The sequence below is a fragment of the Eubalaena glacialis genome, chromosome 2 (genome assembly GCF_028564815.1).
Source record: "Eubalaena glacialis isolate mEubGla1 chromosome 2, mEubGla1.1.hap2.+ XY, whole genome shotgun sequence".
Lineage (NCBI taxonomy): Eukaryota > Metazoa > Chordata > Mammalia > Artiodactyla > Balaenidae > Eubalaena > Eubalaena glacialis.
In genome coordinates, this window is record NC_083717.1 from 119081275 (window position 1) to 119097224 (window position 15950).

The window sequence follows — 15950 nt, forward strand, 5'->3', positions numbered from 1 at the left end:
GCCATTTCAGGGAGCCAGGAGGGCTTTCCCACGCCAGCACCCCACCCCTCCACCCCCCACCTCTCTGCAGCCGCCCGCACCCGGGCCTCGGTGGCCGTGTCTTCTTTTGAGCATGCCGGCCCCTCCCTTCCCGGTCTTTCCCCGGGAGCCTGTTCCCTGCCTGCCCGCGTCGAGGAGGAGGCCTGGGATCTGGACGTCAAGCAAATTTCCCTGGGTGAGGCACCTCTCAAGGGGTGGCTCCCAACAGCTGGGTCATCATGGTGAAGTTCAGGCTGCTTGCTGCTGAGCAATTCCTTTCTCTAGCCAAGGGGCCCAGCTGCCATGACAACTATGTACAGCTTCCCCATTGCTAAAAGAGCCTTCCATCTGGTTGCTAGGGTAATGCTTACAGCAGCCTGTTGCTAAGAAGCACTTCCTCTGTACCTCTCTCTCTCTAGCTCTCCTTGGGTTTCTATGGAAACTGCTTCAGCTTCCTGTTGTACCCTCCTGGTTCACCACGGCAATCCTTATAGTTTCCTGTCGCTTCCTCTCTGGTTGCTCTAATGATGCTGCTGACAGTTTCCTGCCTCTTGGTAGGGGGGTTCTCTTGCAACTGGATTGCTATGGTGACTTACAGCTTCCTGTTGCTCTGGAGCTTTTTCTTCCCTGATGGAGCAGCTTGGTTACTTAAGGTAATCTAGAGGGGTTCTATACCCTGCTCTCACCCTAGCTTCCCCTCCAGCCCCAGAAACACTTGCCTCTTCTGGAGATGTGTCCCCAGGACCAAGAAACAGCCCCAGCCTGCAACGCCCACACCCTGGGAGCAGCACTCCCATCTTGGCCAGTGGAGGGATCTTAGGGCTATCCCGACAGGTAGGTCCTTGCAATAGGGCTGAGAACGGGGTAGTCTCTTCGGACACTTTCATGGGTTGATCATTCAACCCATGAGGGGCAGGGGGACCAGTGAGCCTGTGCTCCCAGCAAGGCTACAGGTTGGATGGATGTATTGTCCAGTCTGCCTTTCTCCTCTTCCCCAGGCCTGGTTGAGAGGGCTCAAGGTCAGAAGTGAATCTTTAATAAGGAGTGGAGGGCAGGAGTGATAGAAAGGGGAGAATTCCAACAGCCTGGACTTGGATTATATCAGCAAAATTCAGGAACACTGGGGAGGAAAGAGGGGTGAACTAATTGACAGGCTTGGGAGAGAGAGAAAGGTTATATAACCTCTCTATATAAGAGGTCGTTTCTTATCCTTTAAATTCACCGCAGTTTCTCTTCCCTCAGAGTCATGCCCGAGCCCTGAGTGACCCCACCACACCTCTGTGACTGGGTGAGTTGGTACCCGCTTTCTACCACATCCTACAGCCTTCCCTCTTCCCTTCCCCAGCTGCTTGGGAGTCAGCTTCTTCTCTCTCCCAACCCATCTTCCCTCTTCTTTCCTGGCTTCTAGAGAAGATCCGGAACTTGGCTACAGCCCCTCCTCTCAGCACGCTTTGGGCTGGGATGCTGGGGGGACATAGTGGAGGACTGGAAGAGCATTGAATTCCTTCCCTCTGCTTCTTGGACAGAAAGGAGGTCAAAGGACCAGTGTGTTTCCCTGCTACTGCTGTCTCTAGCTCTCCCCAGCCAGGTGCCTTCCTGCAGGAACCAGAGTGTCCACACTTGCTTGCCTTCATACCCTGGAGGTGGGGAAATTATCCCTCATCCAGTCCTTCCCCATCCGGGGCCACTGCATACTCCCAAGACACCGCTCCGTGTCAGCCCTTCCCCGACAGCCTGTGTTCGCCCCTTCGTCCTGCCCCCTGACTCTCCTTGAGAAGACTCATCTCTGCCAGTTCCTGGTGACTCCATTCTGGGGTGTCATAGGAAACGGAGCTATGCAAACCATTATAGAAGGGTGGGCTAGGGAACTGCAAACTTTATATATGTAATAACTGTTATTTTAATACTATTGTTATATTAAATATATTTACTCACACTTTGTCTCCGAAGAGCTAGAGCAGACCTCAGGGTTGGGGTGATACCACTAACTTGAGCACTTCTGCTCACCCAACCATTAACTAGAACACAGAAGATAAAACCAAGGCTGCAAGGTACCCTGTACCCCTTACTGGGCCAAAGCTGGGCCCGTGCCTGGGTGAATGTGCGCCCTCCCAGAGGAGTGGCCCCCAGAGGCTCAATGCACCCTTTGAAGTTCCTGCTCTCATGCTGCACCCACTTCTTGAGGCTGAGCTGGTCACAGTCAAGCTGGGGTCCAGCACCATTCAGCAGTTCTCAAAATGAGGTCCTCAGATCACAGTACATGAGAACCCCCTAGGCTACTTGTTAAATGCTCGTTCCTGGGCCCCGCCCCTGAGCTACTTAAGCCAAAGCCTGAAGGTAAAGCCCAAGTTTCTTACCAAGCTCTTTGGGTGATAAAAAGTGCCTGAAGAGATGACTATTTTCTGGACACAGTGGCCCAAGGAGGACAGGACATAGGCAGGCAGACACAGTGCCCTGTGCCTCAAGACACCTGTTTATTGGGGACACAACTCTGCGACAGGGATGACAGGAATCGTACCAAAAATAGCAACGTCTACAGGGCCCCTGGAGGGGCTAGAAGGGTACAGTGCCCCCACCCCCACCCATTGTACAAAAATAAACTCTCACGCCTATGGACCAGCAAAGACTGGCAAAGCTGCCCCTCACCAGGAACACTCCTCTCTGCCAGCCCTGGGACCCCGTTCTTTGATCCTCACCCCTGCCACTTCTAAGGCACTGTGACTCTCTCTTGGGCTGGGTGGGTATCGCCCACCCACCCTCCTAACGCCCTCTGCCCCCTCCACCTCTGGTCCGCCCGGGGCTGGGATATGGGTCCCACGCTGCCCCCTGCTGGCTGCTCTACCCAACTACCTCTAGCGCGGCCCCGCTCCTGCGGGGTAAACTCACTAAGCTAACAGCCCGTAAGAGGGCTCCCTACCTTTCTTGCCCCCCCAGCCCAGCCTCTCCTGAACGCAACAGCCCGGGGCCCTCCTCCCCTTCCTGCGGAGGACTGGGAGGGGTCTCTCCGGACGGTGCCCGGGCATAGGGCGGGGATGCATCGGCCTGGGGCGGCCTGCGGCCCCGAGCCCTGCGGCTATGGTGCACTTGCAGGTGCAAGGCCATGAGCTCGGGGGCTCCAGTGGCGAAGGGACAGAAGAGGCATCGGTGGAGGGCACCCCCCGGCCCAGCCTCGCCTCCCGGCCCTGCCCGCAGGGACAGGTCGAGGGGTTCGGCCTCACCGCCTCGCCCGTTGCGCAGGGTCCTCCCGGGGCTGGCGGGCTTCCGACGGGACCCCGACGCGGCGCCGCTCGAGGGAGGCGGGGAGCTCGCTGTGCCCTCCACCCAGGTCGCAGGCTGCGCAGCTGGCTTGGCTCCCGACGACTGGGTTGCACCCCGCTGGGAAGGGGGTGGCGGCTCTGGAGGAGGCCCGGGGCCTGCCCCGCTCTTCTGCTCCCGGTGGTGGCGCTGCAGGTGATACTTGAGCGACCCGGACTGGGTGCCCGCGTAGTCGCAGTGCGGACACTTGTAGGGGCGCTCTCCTGGAGGGAGGGGGGTGCGACAGGGCCCGAGTCACCATCACTGCCAGCCCTAACCCGCAATTCACTCCACGTACAGACCTCCGGGCCAGGAAGAAAACCGCGCCTCTCCCACCCCTCCGATTTAATTAAGAGGCGTTTCCTAACGATCTCATCTGGACAATCCGAAGGCAGCCGAATGTCATCTCCCGGCGTTTCCCATAGCTCCCTCACCCCGCTTCCTGCCCTCCAGTCCCCTCCCCACCCCGGAGGCTGCCCCCCTCACCTGTGTGCACTCGCAGGTGCACTTTGAGGTGATGCGCTGAGCGGAAGGATTTTCCACAAAAGGGGCAATCCTTGCCGGTGGCCCCCCGGCCACCTTCAGGCCGGGTCCCTCCAACTAGGAGCCCATTCTCTTCTGCAATACACACATTAAAAGAAGTCAGAGGGACCCTATGCCCTAACCCTATTAGGGCCGTGTGTCCCCATACCCACCCACAGGATTGCTTCCCCTCCCAGCCCAGAAGGAAACAGCATGTTTGCGGGAACCTGAGGGGTCTGATTTGCTGTGAGTGGAAATGTACCCTCAAAAGGTTGTAAAGCCTCCAGGGGAGGAAAATTGGGAAATAAGAAACAGGTCCTTTTTTAAAAGGAGGGGACAGGAGGGCAGTGGTGGCGTCAGAGTGCGCCCAGGATGCCGAAATCCTCAGAGAAAGGAGACCCTTACGTACCCTGCGTGGCGGTGGACCTCGCCGGGGCCCCCGCAGCAGTCGCAGAGTGCCCTGGGCCCTCGCCTGGGCGCGGGGGCAGTGAAGCCAGAGGGCCCACCGCCCTGCTCCGGGCCCAGGTCTCTTCCTCTGCCTCCACCACCTCCTCTTCCTCGTCTGGCTCCTCCACGCGGTGCCGGCGAGCCCGGCCTGGGAGAGCAGAGGGCAGTGGGCGGAAGCCTCCAAAGCTGCGGCCAGCCCCAGGCTCAGCGCCCTCACCATTGGGCCGGGCCTCGCCGGCTCGCAGGCTCAGGTATCCCAGGAGGCTCGGAGGCTCACGGCGCTCAGCCGGGGTGGGCGCCGGGGCCAAGAGGAGCGCGGGGCCCAGAGGCTCATAGGCCAGCAGGCCTAGGTCAGGAGGCTGGGGGGCCCGGGCAGGCCCAGAACCAGGCCCCGGGGCACGCAGTGGGCCCAGCTTGCTGGCGTGCACCTTCATGTGGTTCTTAAGGAACCAGGGCTCCTTGAAGCAGCGGCCACAAACAGGACATGCATGATCGAAGGAGGCCTTGTGCTTGCGCATGTGGCCCTTGAGAAACCAGGACTGCGTAAAGCTCTGGCCACACACTTGACAGCGGAACTCCGGAGGCGCGGGGGGCTCCTCGGGAGCAGCAGGAGCGGAGACGGGGGTTGCCTCACGTTCAGGCTCCGGCTCGGGCTCAGGGACGGATCTGGGTTCAGGCTGGGGTGGAGGCTGAGGCTGGGGTGCAGCCGAGGTGGCCGCCAGGGGGCGCTCAGGAGCTCCGTGGGCCGTCAGGCTGTGGTGCAGCAGCTCCTCCTCCTGGCTGGAGCCGAAACTGCACAGGCCGCACTTCCAGGGCCTGTGCAGAATGTGCAGGTGGCGTTCGCGCTCCGCTGCGGTGCGAAACTTGCCTTTGCAGAAGGGGCAACGGAAGGCGGACGACGAAGGAGCCTGGGACCGCGCCAGGCCCTCAGTGGCAGGGGTGGCCTGCAGGCCCCCTGAGCTTCGGGGTCTCCCCAGCCGCGCTTCCCGCAGTAGCGCGCGCTCCTCCAACTCCAGCAACAGGCGCGCGGCGGGGCTTCGCGGGCGCTCAGGCTGGTGCGTGCGCAGGTGCGAGCGCAGCAGAGCCCGCTGCGCAGCACGGTGGCCGCAGTGCGGGCACTGGAAGGCCTGGGCGCCTGGGTGCGCCCGTAGGTGCAAAGCCAGGATAGAGTTGAAGCGGAAGCGCTTCCCGCATACAGGGCACGGGAAGCGCCGTTCGCCTGTGCGACTCTCAGACCAGCCCACTGCTCCCATCCCCGGAGACCCGGCGCTTACGCCTGGCCCGTTGGAGTAGCGCTGCAGATCCAGTTCGCCGTCGAAGGCCGGTGGCGACGGCGCTAGGTGGCCGCCCGGGGCGCGGGGACGTGAGCCCTGTGGAGAAAGATGTGAGTAGAGCAAAAGGTGGAGAAGGGAGAGCTGTGGGGAAAGCAAGGGCATGGAGAGCCAGAGGAACCCGAGGGAGGGTGGGTCAGGGCCTGAACCACGAACACCGGGTGCCCCTCCCACTCACCTTGGGGAGGCTGGGGGATGAATGGGAATTGAGCTGTTAGGGCCACGAAAACAACTTCTGATAATGGGAGGCCAGACAGAGAGAGAAAGAGAGAGAGGTAGGGAGGGGAGGAAGTATAGTTGCAGGTACTCATAGGTTCAGGCCAGAGCTTCACTCACCTCCATGGACCCCCTTCACATTCTTTGGTTCTGAGGAGTGCAGGGAAGAGGAGGAGGAAAAGCTGCTAGTGAAGGCAACAGGTGCTGAAGAGCTAAAGCAAGAGAGACAGATTTGGAGGAAGAGGTGAGCCCTGATTTTCAGCAGTGGGAAGAGTCACCCCGACCCCCAGACTCTTAGCACCCTGAAACCTATCCCTTCTCCTTCCTTACATCCTGAGACAGGAGGGGGCTGCTGTCTTCAAAACTTGTACTCCTTTATTTGCCCACAAGTCTCCCTGATAACCCAGATTTCTTCCCCCAAACTATTCATATTAAATGCCTTGTCCAGAACAACCACTACCACCACCAAGCCCCCCACCACCACTTCCTCTCCACCCTCGTGGTGGAGGAGACCATCACAGTATACCCTTCTCTCATTTAGGTTGGGCGGTGCAGCTTGAAGAGCAAATGGGGTGGGCTTGCCATGCTCCCCAGTTATCCAAGTGGGACCAGTTGCTCTCAGACCGCTAACTGACCAGCCAGCCAAACATTCTTCCAGGCTCCATAGTTCTTCCTTCTGCCTTTACCCTGTCTTTCTGTCTTTCCCCCTCTTTCTTCCTCCCTCCGCCTGGATTCCTGATCCATTCATTTCCATTCATTACAGAGACTCATTCATGCATGGGAGAGAAACACCTCCCAGCAGCAGAGAGTCTGGAGACAGACAGAGGGGGAGGGGCATGAAGGGGGAGAGAGCCAGAGGGAGAGGGAATGAAGAGTTGGGGGAGGAGTGGAAGTTAAGGGGCGCTGCTGGCTTTGGGAAGGGGTTAAAAACTGCAAATACCGGATAGGATTCATCCCCTTGTTTCAAGCCTTGGAGCCTGCAGTTTGATGGGGCATCTCAGCCCCTTTGTCCAGGGCTGTTCCAAAGCAGGCTTTCCTCCTCTCTGCAGGGGAGAGGCTCCCTCACACAAGAGGAGGATTACACAGGCTCTGAGCTCAAGAGGCTGGAGTGAGGGACGGGGGGCGGGGCTGGGCCATCTGCACAGATAGGGGCTCAGCACATACTCTGAGCTGGAAAGGGTTAAAGTTCTCCAGGCTAAAATTCTCTGGGCCTGGGATGTGCAGAGCTCCAGTTCTGAGGATGAAAAGCAGTGAGAGGAAGAGGACTTGGTGGCTGGAGGGGGGGGTGTCGGGGGTGGAACCTCCTGATTCTAAGCTGCAGAGGAGGTTAGCATTAGGACTTAGAAGCAACCCCAGAATTAAGATTCATGGAGATAGGCCTAGGAGAATGGACCAGAAGTCATCCAGTCTATCTTTCTTACTTACATATAGAATTGTATCTGGTCAAGGCTAGACAAATGTGGGCCTAACCTTTTTTTTTTTTTTTTTTTGCCTGAGACAGAAAGAATATTTGAGATATAAAGAACTTCCTTACAATAGGCATTGTGAAACTGAAATCGGTTACTGAGAAAGAAAAGGACTCAGCATTACTTTGCTTAAGGATCTTTAATAGAAGAGAACTGAGCCAGGAGTCAGCCCTGCAATGAGAAAAGGCTCTGGAGATCCAAGGCTTCTTTAATTTTTGACATTTAGTAGATAGGATAAGACTCTATGAAGGGGCAGGTACCTGTTACATGTGGAATCTGTGTTATGGGAATTTTATTAAGAGGAGATTAATTAACAAAATGTCTTTGTCCAAGGATCAGTAAACAACCTCCAGCACCACTTTTAATATCTGTATTTCTGTAGCTCCAAATTAAGGCATCCACCCTCATTTTCTGGATCCTCGAAATAAGCCCCTTTCCTGAGACCAAGAGCCTAGCCAAGTTCGCTGAGTAGTATAATGAAAGGTGAATTAGAGTACAACTGAGGGGTGCAAGACTATTGTGGGCCCAGTCAGACCATTAATAGCCCTGCAATCCTCAGTAAATCACTTAACCTCCTGGTTTACTCATCTGTAAAATAAGAGGGTTGGACTGATTTATACTGATGGTCCCTTCCAGTTCAAAAGTTTTGTGGTTCTGAGTCACAGGACTCTTCTGGACCCCAGAGAGATGCTGAAACAAATGGTCATTCCTTCAGTACCATGGAGAGTGCAGTGGGCTACCAGAGGAGCCACTTTGGCCACCTCCGTACCATAGAGCAATGAAGTACTAGAGGGGCCACATTTGCCATTTTAGCACCACAGATAAGGCACTGAGAAAAGCCAGAGGATTTGTAAAAATTCCCATCTGGAAACCATAGAGGGGGAAAAAAAATAGTGGTACCAGAGGGATTATTTTGGCCTTTTGGATGTCACTGAAAGTAGACAGATATAATAGAAAATAGATGTAACTAGAAGAATTTTAATTAGCTATAAGGAGTGTTCTGACAGTTACAGTTTGTACATCCTGGAATGAGTTACTGAGGCATCGTATGTGGGTCCATCACATTCTGTTGCTCTCCTGGGGATTCCCGGAACATCCTGGTGTACAGCCAATCTGGTATATTCAGAGGAAGCAGATGGTGGGGGAGGAGGGGGGAGGCTGGGAATACTGCATGGTCATAGCTGACTAACCTATGGGCACATACTCTGATTCTGAGAAGATTCTAGGGCCCCTAAAACTGCCTATAGGATAGTAAACAAAATACCTCACGGGAGGCTGACCTCATATCCAAGGCAAGTAGAGTAGGAATTGGGCAAAAGCTTCCTCCCCCAAAACAAAACAAAAACAAAAAACCTGCTTTGCACATAGCAGTTTCCAGGATGGAAATCCAGTGATATACAAGAAGGCCCAAATTGAAGCTGAATTCCCAAGAAGGGAAAGTTTCCCCAGAGGGTGGCCTCAAATCAACAAAACCACTGAGAGACCCTCCTAGGCCCAGTCAAGATCTCCTGAATCATCTCCTCACCAAATGGGGTCCCAAAAACCTGATCCCATGAGTTTTTCTCAATAGGAGAAAGCACTGACAGAGCCCCAGATTTTATGAACTGACCTGGGACCTAGATCATGCATGTACTGCCTGTGGGCAATAGTCAGAGTTTTCTATAGTCAGGCCCTAAACACCAGCCATGAGACTTAGCCAGACAGTAGCACTGACCTACTTTCCACCCCCACTGGGAATCAAGGGTTACCTTACCCTTATTTGGGTTCTATAGGGATGCAGGGCCAGGGATAGGGATCTAAAATCTTTCCAAAGCAACAGGCCAATTCCTTTTATGTGCTAGGAGAGCTGGTGTGGACCATCAAACCTTACTGAGTAGGGAAGGATGGAAGGGTTGGTGATAAGACTCTTAGAAACAACTGGGACAAGTACATAGAAGCATCTGCTGACTGGAGGACCATGAAGATTGTCCCTCAAGCTTTGTGATTCAAAAGTTTTTAGGGCCAAAGTGTAAGGGGCAAGTGTTCAGGACTTGAAGTATATTTGTGACTAGGTCTCTGCCTCTGGTCATTTCTAATATTGTACTTGATGTTTTTCCCTCTGAGAATCCTTATACCTTCCAAGTCCCCTAACAGCTGATTAACGCTGCACTAGATGGAGTTAAAAGGAAAGGGAACTCCTTAGGTGGTCTAGAGTCAAGACCACCTTTATCACACAGACATGCCAGTAGTTCACTTTTATGGTCTCCTCTCCATGGCCCTCTGAACCTCATTGCTCAGGTGGCTCCCCCAAACTGACCCCACAGCATAGCTTGCCCACCTTTTAGATCGAGTTCTTGGGAAAGCCTCCTTCCCTCCATCCTCACTGCCCTGAGTTGGGGTTACAGACCTCAGTCATGGGTTTCAAATGTACAGCATGAGGTGAGAGGAAGGTACACCTGCTCACCTACTGCCACCCCACCATGGAGAATCTTATCCCCGGGGCATGTCCCAACTTGACCCCTCTTCTGAAAGTTCTGGAACACCTGGATTTGGGGGAGGGGGCATGTAGCCAGCCCTAAGCCCCTTTAGCTGGAGCTGACCCTAGAAAGGTCAGAGTCTTGGCACCCATATGAACCTCAGTTCTCAGATTAGGGGGTGGGGAGTGGGTAGGAGAGCCTCTGGGAAAATCTCCCTCCCAGAAGTAGATTGGCAAGTAGGGCAAGACCTTTCATCCTGCACAAGAGGTTCTTCCAGCAGCACCCCAGACCCCTCCCGGGGAAGATAAACCAGAAGGATGATGGGGGACAGGGCTGGGAGACTGGGAGGCCAGGGCTCAGCTACCCGGGCCGGGAGAACAAAAGCTGAGTTGCAGCCGCCTCCGCCGCTGCCGCCGGCCGAGCTCTTTGTGACACTTTGTTTGGGACGCAGAGAGGGAAGCACCCCCCCATCCTCTCCCCTCCCCCACCCCCCGCTCCCGGAGAGTTTGGGTCCCTTCCCCCTCCTCCATCAGCCCTACCTGGGCCGGGGGGCACTCATCCACTCTGGCTCCCAGCTTTGCCGCCCCGCACCCCCAGGCCCCTCGCGCCCTGCCTTCGGGCCCCCACAAAGACGCCCGCCCCCCCACCCCCGCTGGCCTTTCCCCTTTGGTGTCCGCTTTCCCGGCTCCCCCACCTGCCCCCCCTCCCTCGAGGCCCCCCTAGCTCTCCAGGCTTCCGTGGCCGCCGCCCCCACCCCGCCCCCCCAGGAGCTCTGGGCGAAGTTTGCTTGGGGCCGAGCCGGCGCCCCTCCCCCGCCCCCGCCCCCTGCACCTGCTCCGAGCCGGGAGCGCGTAACGGCCCCCCCCTCCGGGAGGGGGGGCGGGGGGCGGGGGCCGGGGGCGGGGGCCGGGTGGCGGAGGGGGGGCCGGGAGTGGGGGGAGCGGCTACTCACGAGCCCCGGGCGGGCGGCGGCGGAGCCGGCGGCGGCGGCGGCGGCGGCGGCGGCGGCGGCGGCGGGCGGCGGGCCGGCGGCGCGGGCGTCAGCGTTACGTGGGGCCGGGGGAGATGCGCCGGGCCCCGGCCCCCCCGCCCCCGGCCCGGCCCCCGCCCCCTCCCCGGTCCCCCGCCCCCGGCCCTGGCCCGCATTGTGTGCGGCGGGAGGCGGCCCGGCCATTAGCATGCGGGGGGCGGTGCGGCGGGGCTGGGAGCCGCGCGGGAGCGAGAGCGGGAGCGGGGCTCTGGCTCCGGGGACAGGGAGCTGGGGACCCCGGGAGCCGCGAGAGGCGGCCGCCAGGGGCGGGGTGCGGGCCGTTTGGAGACTGGGGGCGCTGTCGGAGGGAAGGAGGGAGGGAGCGGGGGTGGGGCGCACGGATGATTCCAACAGGAGACTGGAAGAGATTTTGAAAGGTCATCTCGTCCTTCCCCCAGCCTCCAAGCGGACTGCCCCTCCCACCCTAAACCCGGACATACCAGGGAAGGAGCTGGCTCTGCCGCTCTTTCTGCCCCAACATGCAGACTCGGGAAGTTCTTCCTGGGGTTTTATCTCAAAGCCTCTCCCTTACAATTTCTGTCTCTCTTTTGGGGGAGGAGGAGGGGCGATTATAGAGATAGTTAATGTCTGCCGTATAAGAAACATTATTAAAGTTACTCTCCGGTCCTTTCTCTTCTTGATAAACAATTCCTGCTCCTTCCTCTCGAATTCTGTTTTTCCATTCCTTAAGTCACTTTAATGGCTCTTCAATACAACAAATATTTACTGAGTGTTTACTAAGTACCAGGCACCTATGCTCAGCGCCGTGGGGGATGAACACATGAGGGGAATGTAGTACCCTCCCTGGAGGAGATTGTAATCCAGACAGGGACTACAAATTTGTAAGTAGGATACTTAGATTTAATCAATATTTACCGAATGCCTGTTCACATATTTAATAGTATATAATCCTTCCAATAACACTGTGAAATATAATTGGTCTGCATTTACAGGTAAGGGAAATGAGGCTAAAAGAGTCGCTTTCCACTGGCCTACCAGCTCAGGGATGCTCAGCCCAACATCTCACATTCTATCAGGCCATTGCCACAAGATAAAATTAATGTACATAAGGATCAAGGAGGGGGTAGACACACAACAGTTCTCAGGATCCCTTTAAATGTGATTTCCACTCCCCAGGAAAGAAGAGTGGGCACAGTGTTCCAGTGAGTGTTGGCCCAGCACTGAGCAGGGCAGAAGTGGCTTACAAAGGCCACTTGCCTCCCAGGACCCTGCCTCCTGGTACTAACTGCTGGGGGTCTTCTGGCTCAGTCGTCTTCTGTAATCAATAATAATAATAATAGCCACTAACATTTATTGAGCATGTATGTGCCAGGTGCTGGACTGGGTTGGTTCATATGCATTTTCTCTTTTAATACTTAAGGCAATCTCTTGAGATTGGTATTCCCTTTATTGATAAGGAAACAGCGAGATTAAGTACCTTGCCCAAGGTCACCCAGGTAGATCTGGGCTTTGAACATAGGTCTGATTGCCCCCAGACCTCAGGCTCTGCACCAAGATGGACTTTTCCTATTTTTGATGTACAGAATATATATTTGGGCCCATGTGATTCTGCTTCTTATTGTATGAATAAATGACCCTAGCTTAGCTTCTGAATAAGCCCTGTAGTATATGAGGTACATCAGTATGACCTCATCAGCACCATTAATGGTTATTATGCACCTACCCTGAGTCAGCAACCCTTCACAGTCATATTATTATCCCACTTTTAATCACTCAGTTTCAACAAACTGAGGTTCAATTGGTAGAATAATGTATCCAAGGCCACACAGCTCGGAAAGTGGCAGAGTTTGCCCGGCTGCAAGGCAACTTCTGTCCCTCAAAAATATTAATTGTTGCAATAGTGTCCTTCCCGAGACTGACCATTTAAGGACCATCTTCTATACATGTCTAGCTGCAGGTTATCACTGAGTCAAAAGCAATCCCTACTATAAATAGAGCTCTCCATCCACTTAGTCAGTGTCCGATCCAGAGTAAATCCTTCAAGAAAGGAATGAGAGAGGAGAAACTGTCCAGAAAGTGAGAGACAGGAAGCCAGGTCTTGGCTGGTCTTGGGACAAATCTTCAAGCAGTAATGACGGGACTAATTCAGAGAGTAATGTGGGATTTCCCTAGGGAACAGCAAATAATTTGAGGAGGAAGCCCCCTAAAAAAAGGAGAAAGATTAGATGGAAATGGGAAATTGGGGCCCAGGGTGGTAGTGTCCATGTATAAGGTGAGCGGATAAGGTGAGTGATCAGAAGAGGAACCCAGGATGGGCAGAGATGGGGTCAGTAGGAAACAGGAACAGAATGAGTTAGGGCTGGGTGTCTTGTGGAGTGAACTGAGGCTGGTGTCTACCCAGCACCACTCCCTGGATCCTGAGGCCCTCATAGGGACCTTTGCCCCACCACACCCCAGCCCTGATAGCCTGTCTCTGCCAGGACAAGTTTGTCTTCTGCTCTGAGCTACCGGGCCCTACCAGGAGCTCCAGGGCCAGCTGGGACCCATCCCTTTGGAGCAGCTGCTTCAGACTAGGTAAGTGTGAGGCCCTGAGCCTCAACTCCCTGGATATTGGAAGCAGGCAGAGGGGCAGCTGAAAGAGATGCTGCTGCATGTCCTGTCTCCTGATAGGTGCCATAATGAATTTTTCCCAGGCTAGGAAGCACTGAGCTCTAGTGGTCAAGGGAGCCATGGAGGAGAGAGCTGGTCAGCGAGAGCAAGACAGACCCAGCCTTCGTCTGGAAAAGCTACAGCACTGGGCCAGGCACAGGCAGAGTGGGCACCTCTTGGTGCTGGCGGTGAGGCCAGGCTGCCCCACCCCAACTTGTACCCCAATTCAATTCCACCCATGTTTAGTGAGCACCTATCATCTGCCTGAAACTGTGCTAGGCTCTGAGTGGGAGGAGGGTGGAGGAAACATAGAATAAACAATGCAAGACCCTTCATCTCCAAGTAGCTTCCATCATGTGGGGAAAACACATAGTTAAGTAACTGAACTATGACATGAGGCAGAAAAAATTAAATGATATCCCCTTCTTTTATGGCTCTTGGTTGACTACTCTCCACCACTTGGGAGGAAGGAAGGGAACCCCTAACAGTTCTCCTTCAACTACCCTGCATCCGGCCTCCAGGTGAGCCAGCTATGGCTGGCAGTGGCTGTGGTGCCCTTTGCTATCTCAGTTGCCTGCCTGAACTCTGCTTGTCACATGGCCACAGCACTGCCACTTGGGCCTGGCGTACTGGTAAGAACTACCATACGGGAGGGTGGAAGGAAGGTCCTGGGGGCCCCTCCCTAATGGGCCAGAGCTCACCACTTGCCTTTCTCATCATTCAGGGTCTCCTCACTGGGATTGTAACTCTTGAGCTGCGCAGAGCACCCCGTCTCTGGAAGGTGAGAGGGGAAGAGAATGCAGTACTATTCTCCCACCCCCTAAAACACACACACACCTCAGCCCAGGAAGTGGATTTCTAACTGTTGACTAATTGTGTTAGTTATCTGCCCGTGACTGGTCTAAAAGACTGAGGAGGGAAACAAGGAAGTTAGAGGGCTGATGGTCCCGTTTGGAGGTGGAAGAATAGGAGCTGAGTTTTGTTTTCAGCTAGGCTACAGGTGGGGCTTGGGGTTGCAGTGAGTCCCCTAGGCTGGGCAGGGCTGAACTAACTCACTGGCAGGTGCACGCCATGATGCTATTCAACACCTTCAATCTGATCTTGGGCTTCATCGCGTTGGTGGTCGAAGTGGTGAAGACAGCCTTGATGTCTGCCCCTACTGTCCCCTCCCAGGTACAAGTGAATAAAGGAGAATGTGGGAGGATGAGGAGGCAAGAGGAGGGGAAAGGGCAGGGGCAAATAGGTGCAGGGTCCCCTGCAGCACACCCTCAGCCCTATCTACCTACAGCTAGCCGGCTTGCTGGTGCTGGAGCTCAGTGCTGAGGCCTTCACCCTAGGGGGAGTGCTGGTCTCAGCATACTCCCTGTTCCTGCTGAGCCAGAGGAAGCCAGGATGCTGCTGGAGCCAGAGTCTGCACTACCAGGAGCTGCAGGAGGTATTGAGGGCAGGGAGGAAGCAGCTAGCTAGCACTTCATTTTTTCACTGGCTATCCTGGTCGATGGTACTTAAGGGAAAACAGTGGGGCAGCAGGGAAAGGAAGGGGTCCTAAACTGAAACTGATTGGTTTTCTGGCTTTGGACATTTCTCCCCTAGTGGTGGGTAAGAGTGAATTGAGTATCTAAATGGGGCTAAAAATGTGGGAGAGCATTAGAAATCTGCGTAAATATTGGAAGGGCTATGGGAACACGAGAAAAAAAATGGGAGAGGAGGAAGCTGCATCTGTCTGGGATTCCTCATTTCTCACCCTTACAGTTTGCTTGCCTCACACCTGTCTGGTTTTCAGGGTCTCTCAGAATTAGAGGAAGTTCCTGATTTGGAGACTGGTCCCACGGTGGCTAGCAGAGCAAACAGAACAAATGAGTGAGCTGGCAAGGGGAAGCAGACAGGTGTTGCTTTCCTACCCGGCGGGAGCGTTCTCCAGACCCTCCTGCACCCCATCCCACCGTACTCAAACTAGATGGAGTCCCCTGAGACCTACTTGAAGTCTGGTGGAGTGCCTTCAATCTTCACTCAGACTAGGCCCCTTTCTTTTTCCTTCCCTGCTGCGGAAAGCAATACCTAGACCGAGTCTTAAACCACCTCACCGCCCTGAAAATCTGCCCGCCTGCAGGATATCCTTAAACCAACTTTCAGCTAGACCCATTTTCTCCCTTCTATCCTCACCCTCCTTCCCCACTGCCTCCCCATCCTGCTTCACATGTGCCTCATCTCACTATTTCCAAGATTTCCACCTTTCACAATCCCATCCCCTAAAAACCCGTACACGCCCCCTCTCTGAAATCGATTCACAACGGGTGGTTTCGTTCTCTCGCTTCGATCCGGTTCCTTTCTACTCTAGCGGAGACTACAAATCCCAGGATGCCCCGCTACCCTGTGGCCCGCTGGGAAATAAAGAACCTTCCCTCCGCGGTAGGGGCGCTGTGCATCTGATAAGTGACGCGAAACCCTGGAAGTCGGGGCTTAGCTGAGAGTTTCTTCGGACGCGACCACTGGCCCAGCGTGCAGGGAGGAGCCGGACGGGCTATTCTGCGCGGGGGCGCCACCACCCCAACCTCGGTAA

At 55.3% G+C, this 15950-nt stretch overlaps 3 protein-coding genes across 8 annotated transcripts in view; 2 read left to right on the top strand and 1 right to left on the bottom strand.

Annotated features, from left to right (window-relative positions):
- Positions 1–2185, top strand: part of ARHGEF40 (Rho guanine nucleotide exchange factor 40) — a 20978-nt gene extending 18793 nt beyond the window's left edge. For 2 of the 4 annotated variants that reach the window (XM_061180582.1, XM_061180584.1), the window contains 4 exons: positions 71–214; positions 722–852; positions 1261–1306; positions 1427–2181. In XM_061180582.1, coding sequence (XP_061036565.1) covers positions 71–214; positions 722–852; positions 1261–1302 — 317 coding nt within the window. In that variant the 3' untranslated portion in view covers positions 1303–1306; positions 1427–2181. Of the gene's footprint in view, positions 1–70; positions 215–721; positions 853–1260; positions 1307–1426 lie in introns of all 4 variants that reach the window. The other 2 variants (XM_061180581.1, XM_061180583.1) reach the window with 2 other exon arrangements.
- Positions 1905–11163, bottom strand: ZNF219 (zinc finger protein 219). Of its 3 annotated transcripts, XM_061180587.1 has the most exons (5): positions 5949–6592; positions 4499–5651; positions 4244–4429; positions 3799–3930; positions 1907–3536 (listed from the first exon to the last, which is right to left on the bottom strand). In XM_061180587.1, exons 1-5 carry the CDS (start codon positions 5952–5954, stop codon positions 2932–2934), a joined length of 2082 nt encoding a protein of 693 aa, XP_061036570.1. In that variant the 5' UTR covers positions 5955–6592; the 3' UTR covers positions 1907–2931. The 3 variants fall into 3 exon arrangements, with proteins under 3 accessions (XP_061036571.1, XP_061036570.1, XP_061036568.1); XM_061180588.1 differs by lacking the exon at positions 5949–6592 and adding an exon at positions 10703–11163 and having other exon boundaries at positions 1905–3536; positions 4244–5651; XM_061180585.1 differs by having other exon boundaries at positions 1908–3536; positions 4244–5651.
- A 373-nt stretch (positions 11164–11536) lies between these two features.
- Positions 11537–15730, top strand: TMEM253 (transmembrane protein 253). Its single transcript, XM_061180589.1, has 8 exons — positions 11537–11622; positions 13222–13315; positions 13435–13578; positions 13912–14022; positions 14115–14171; positions 14453–14563; positions 14679–14825; positions 15174–15730. Exons 3-8 carry the CDS (start codon positions 13471–13473, stop codon positions 15252–15254), a joined length of 615 nt encoding a protein of 204 aa, XP_061036572.1. The 5' UTR covers positions 11537–11622; positions 13222–13315; positions 13435–13470; the 3' UTR covers positions 15255–15730.
- Positions 15731–15950: the final 220 nt, after the last annotated feature.

Excerpts from the sequence above, each read along its gene's own strand:
- TMEM253 (XM_061180589.1), top strand. The coding sequence starts at position 13,471 with ATGGAGGAGAGAGCTGGTCAGCGAGAGCAAGACAGACCCAGCCTTCGT. Across the intron at positions 14,023-14,114 it reads CACTTGGGCCTGGCGTACTG|GGTCTCCTCACTGGGATTGT; the intron begins GTAAGAACTACC and ends CTCATCATTCAG. Across the intron at positions 14,172-14,452 it reads GAGCACCCCGTCTCTGGAAG|GTGCACGCCATGATGCTATT; the intron begins GTGAGAGGGGAA and ends ACTCACTGGCAG.
- ZNF219 (XM_061180588.1), bottom strand. The coding sequence starts at position 10,930 with ATGCTAATGGCCGGGCCGCCTCCCGCCGCACACAATGCGGGCCAGGGC. Across the intron at positions 5,652-10,702 it reads CCGCCGCCCGCCCGGGGCTC|GGCTCACGTCCCCGCGCCCC; the intron begins GTGAGTAGCCGC and ends CTTTCTCCACAG. Across the intron at positions 3,931-4,243 it reads GAGGTCCACCGCCACGCAGG|AAGAGAATGGGCTCCTAGTT; the intron begins GTACGTAAGGGT and ends TGTGTATTGCAG.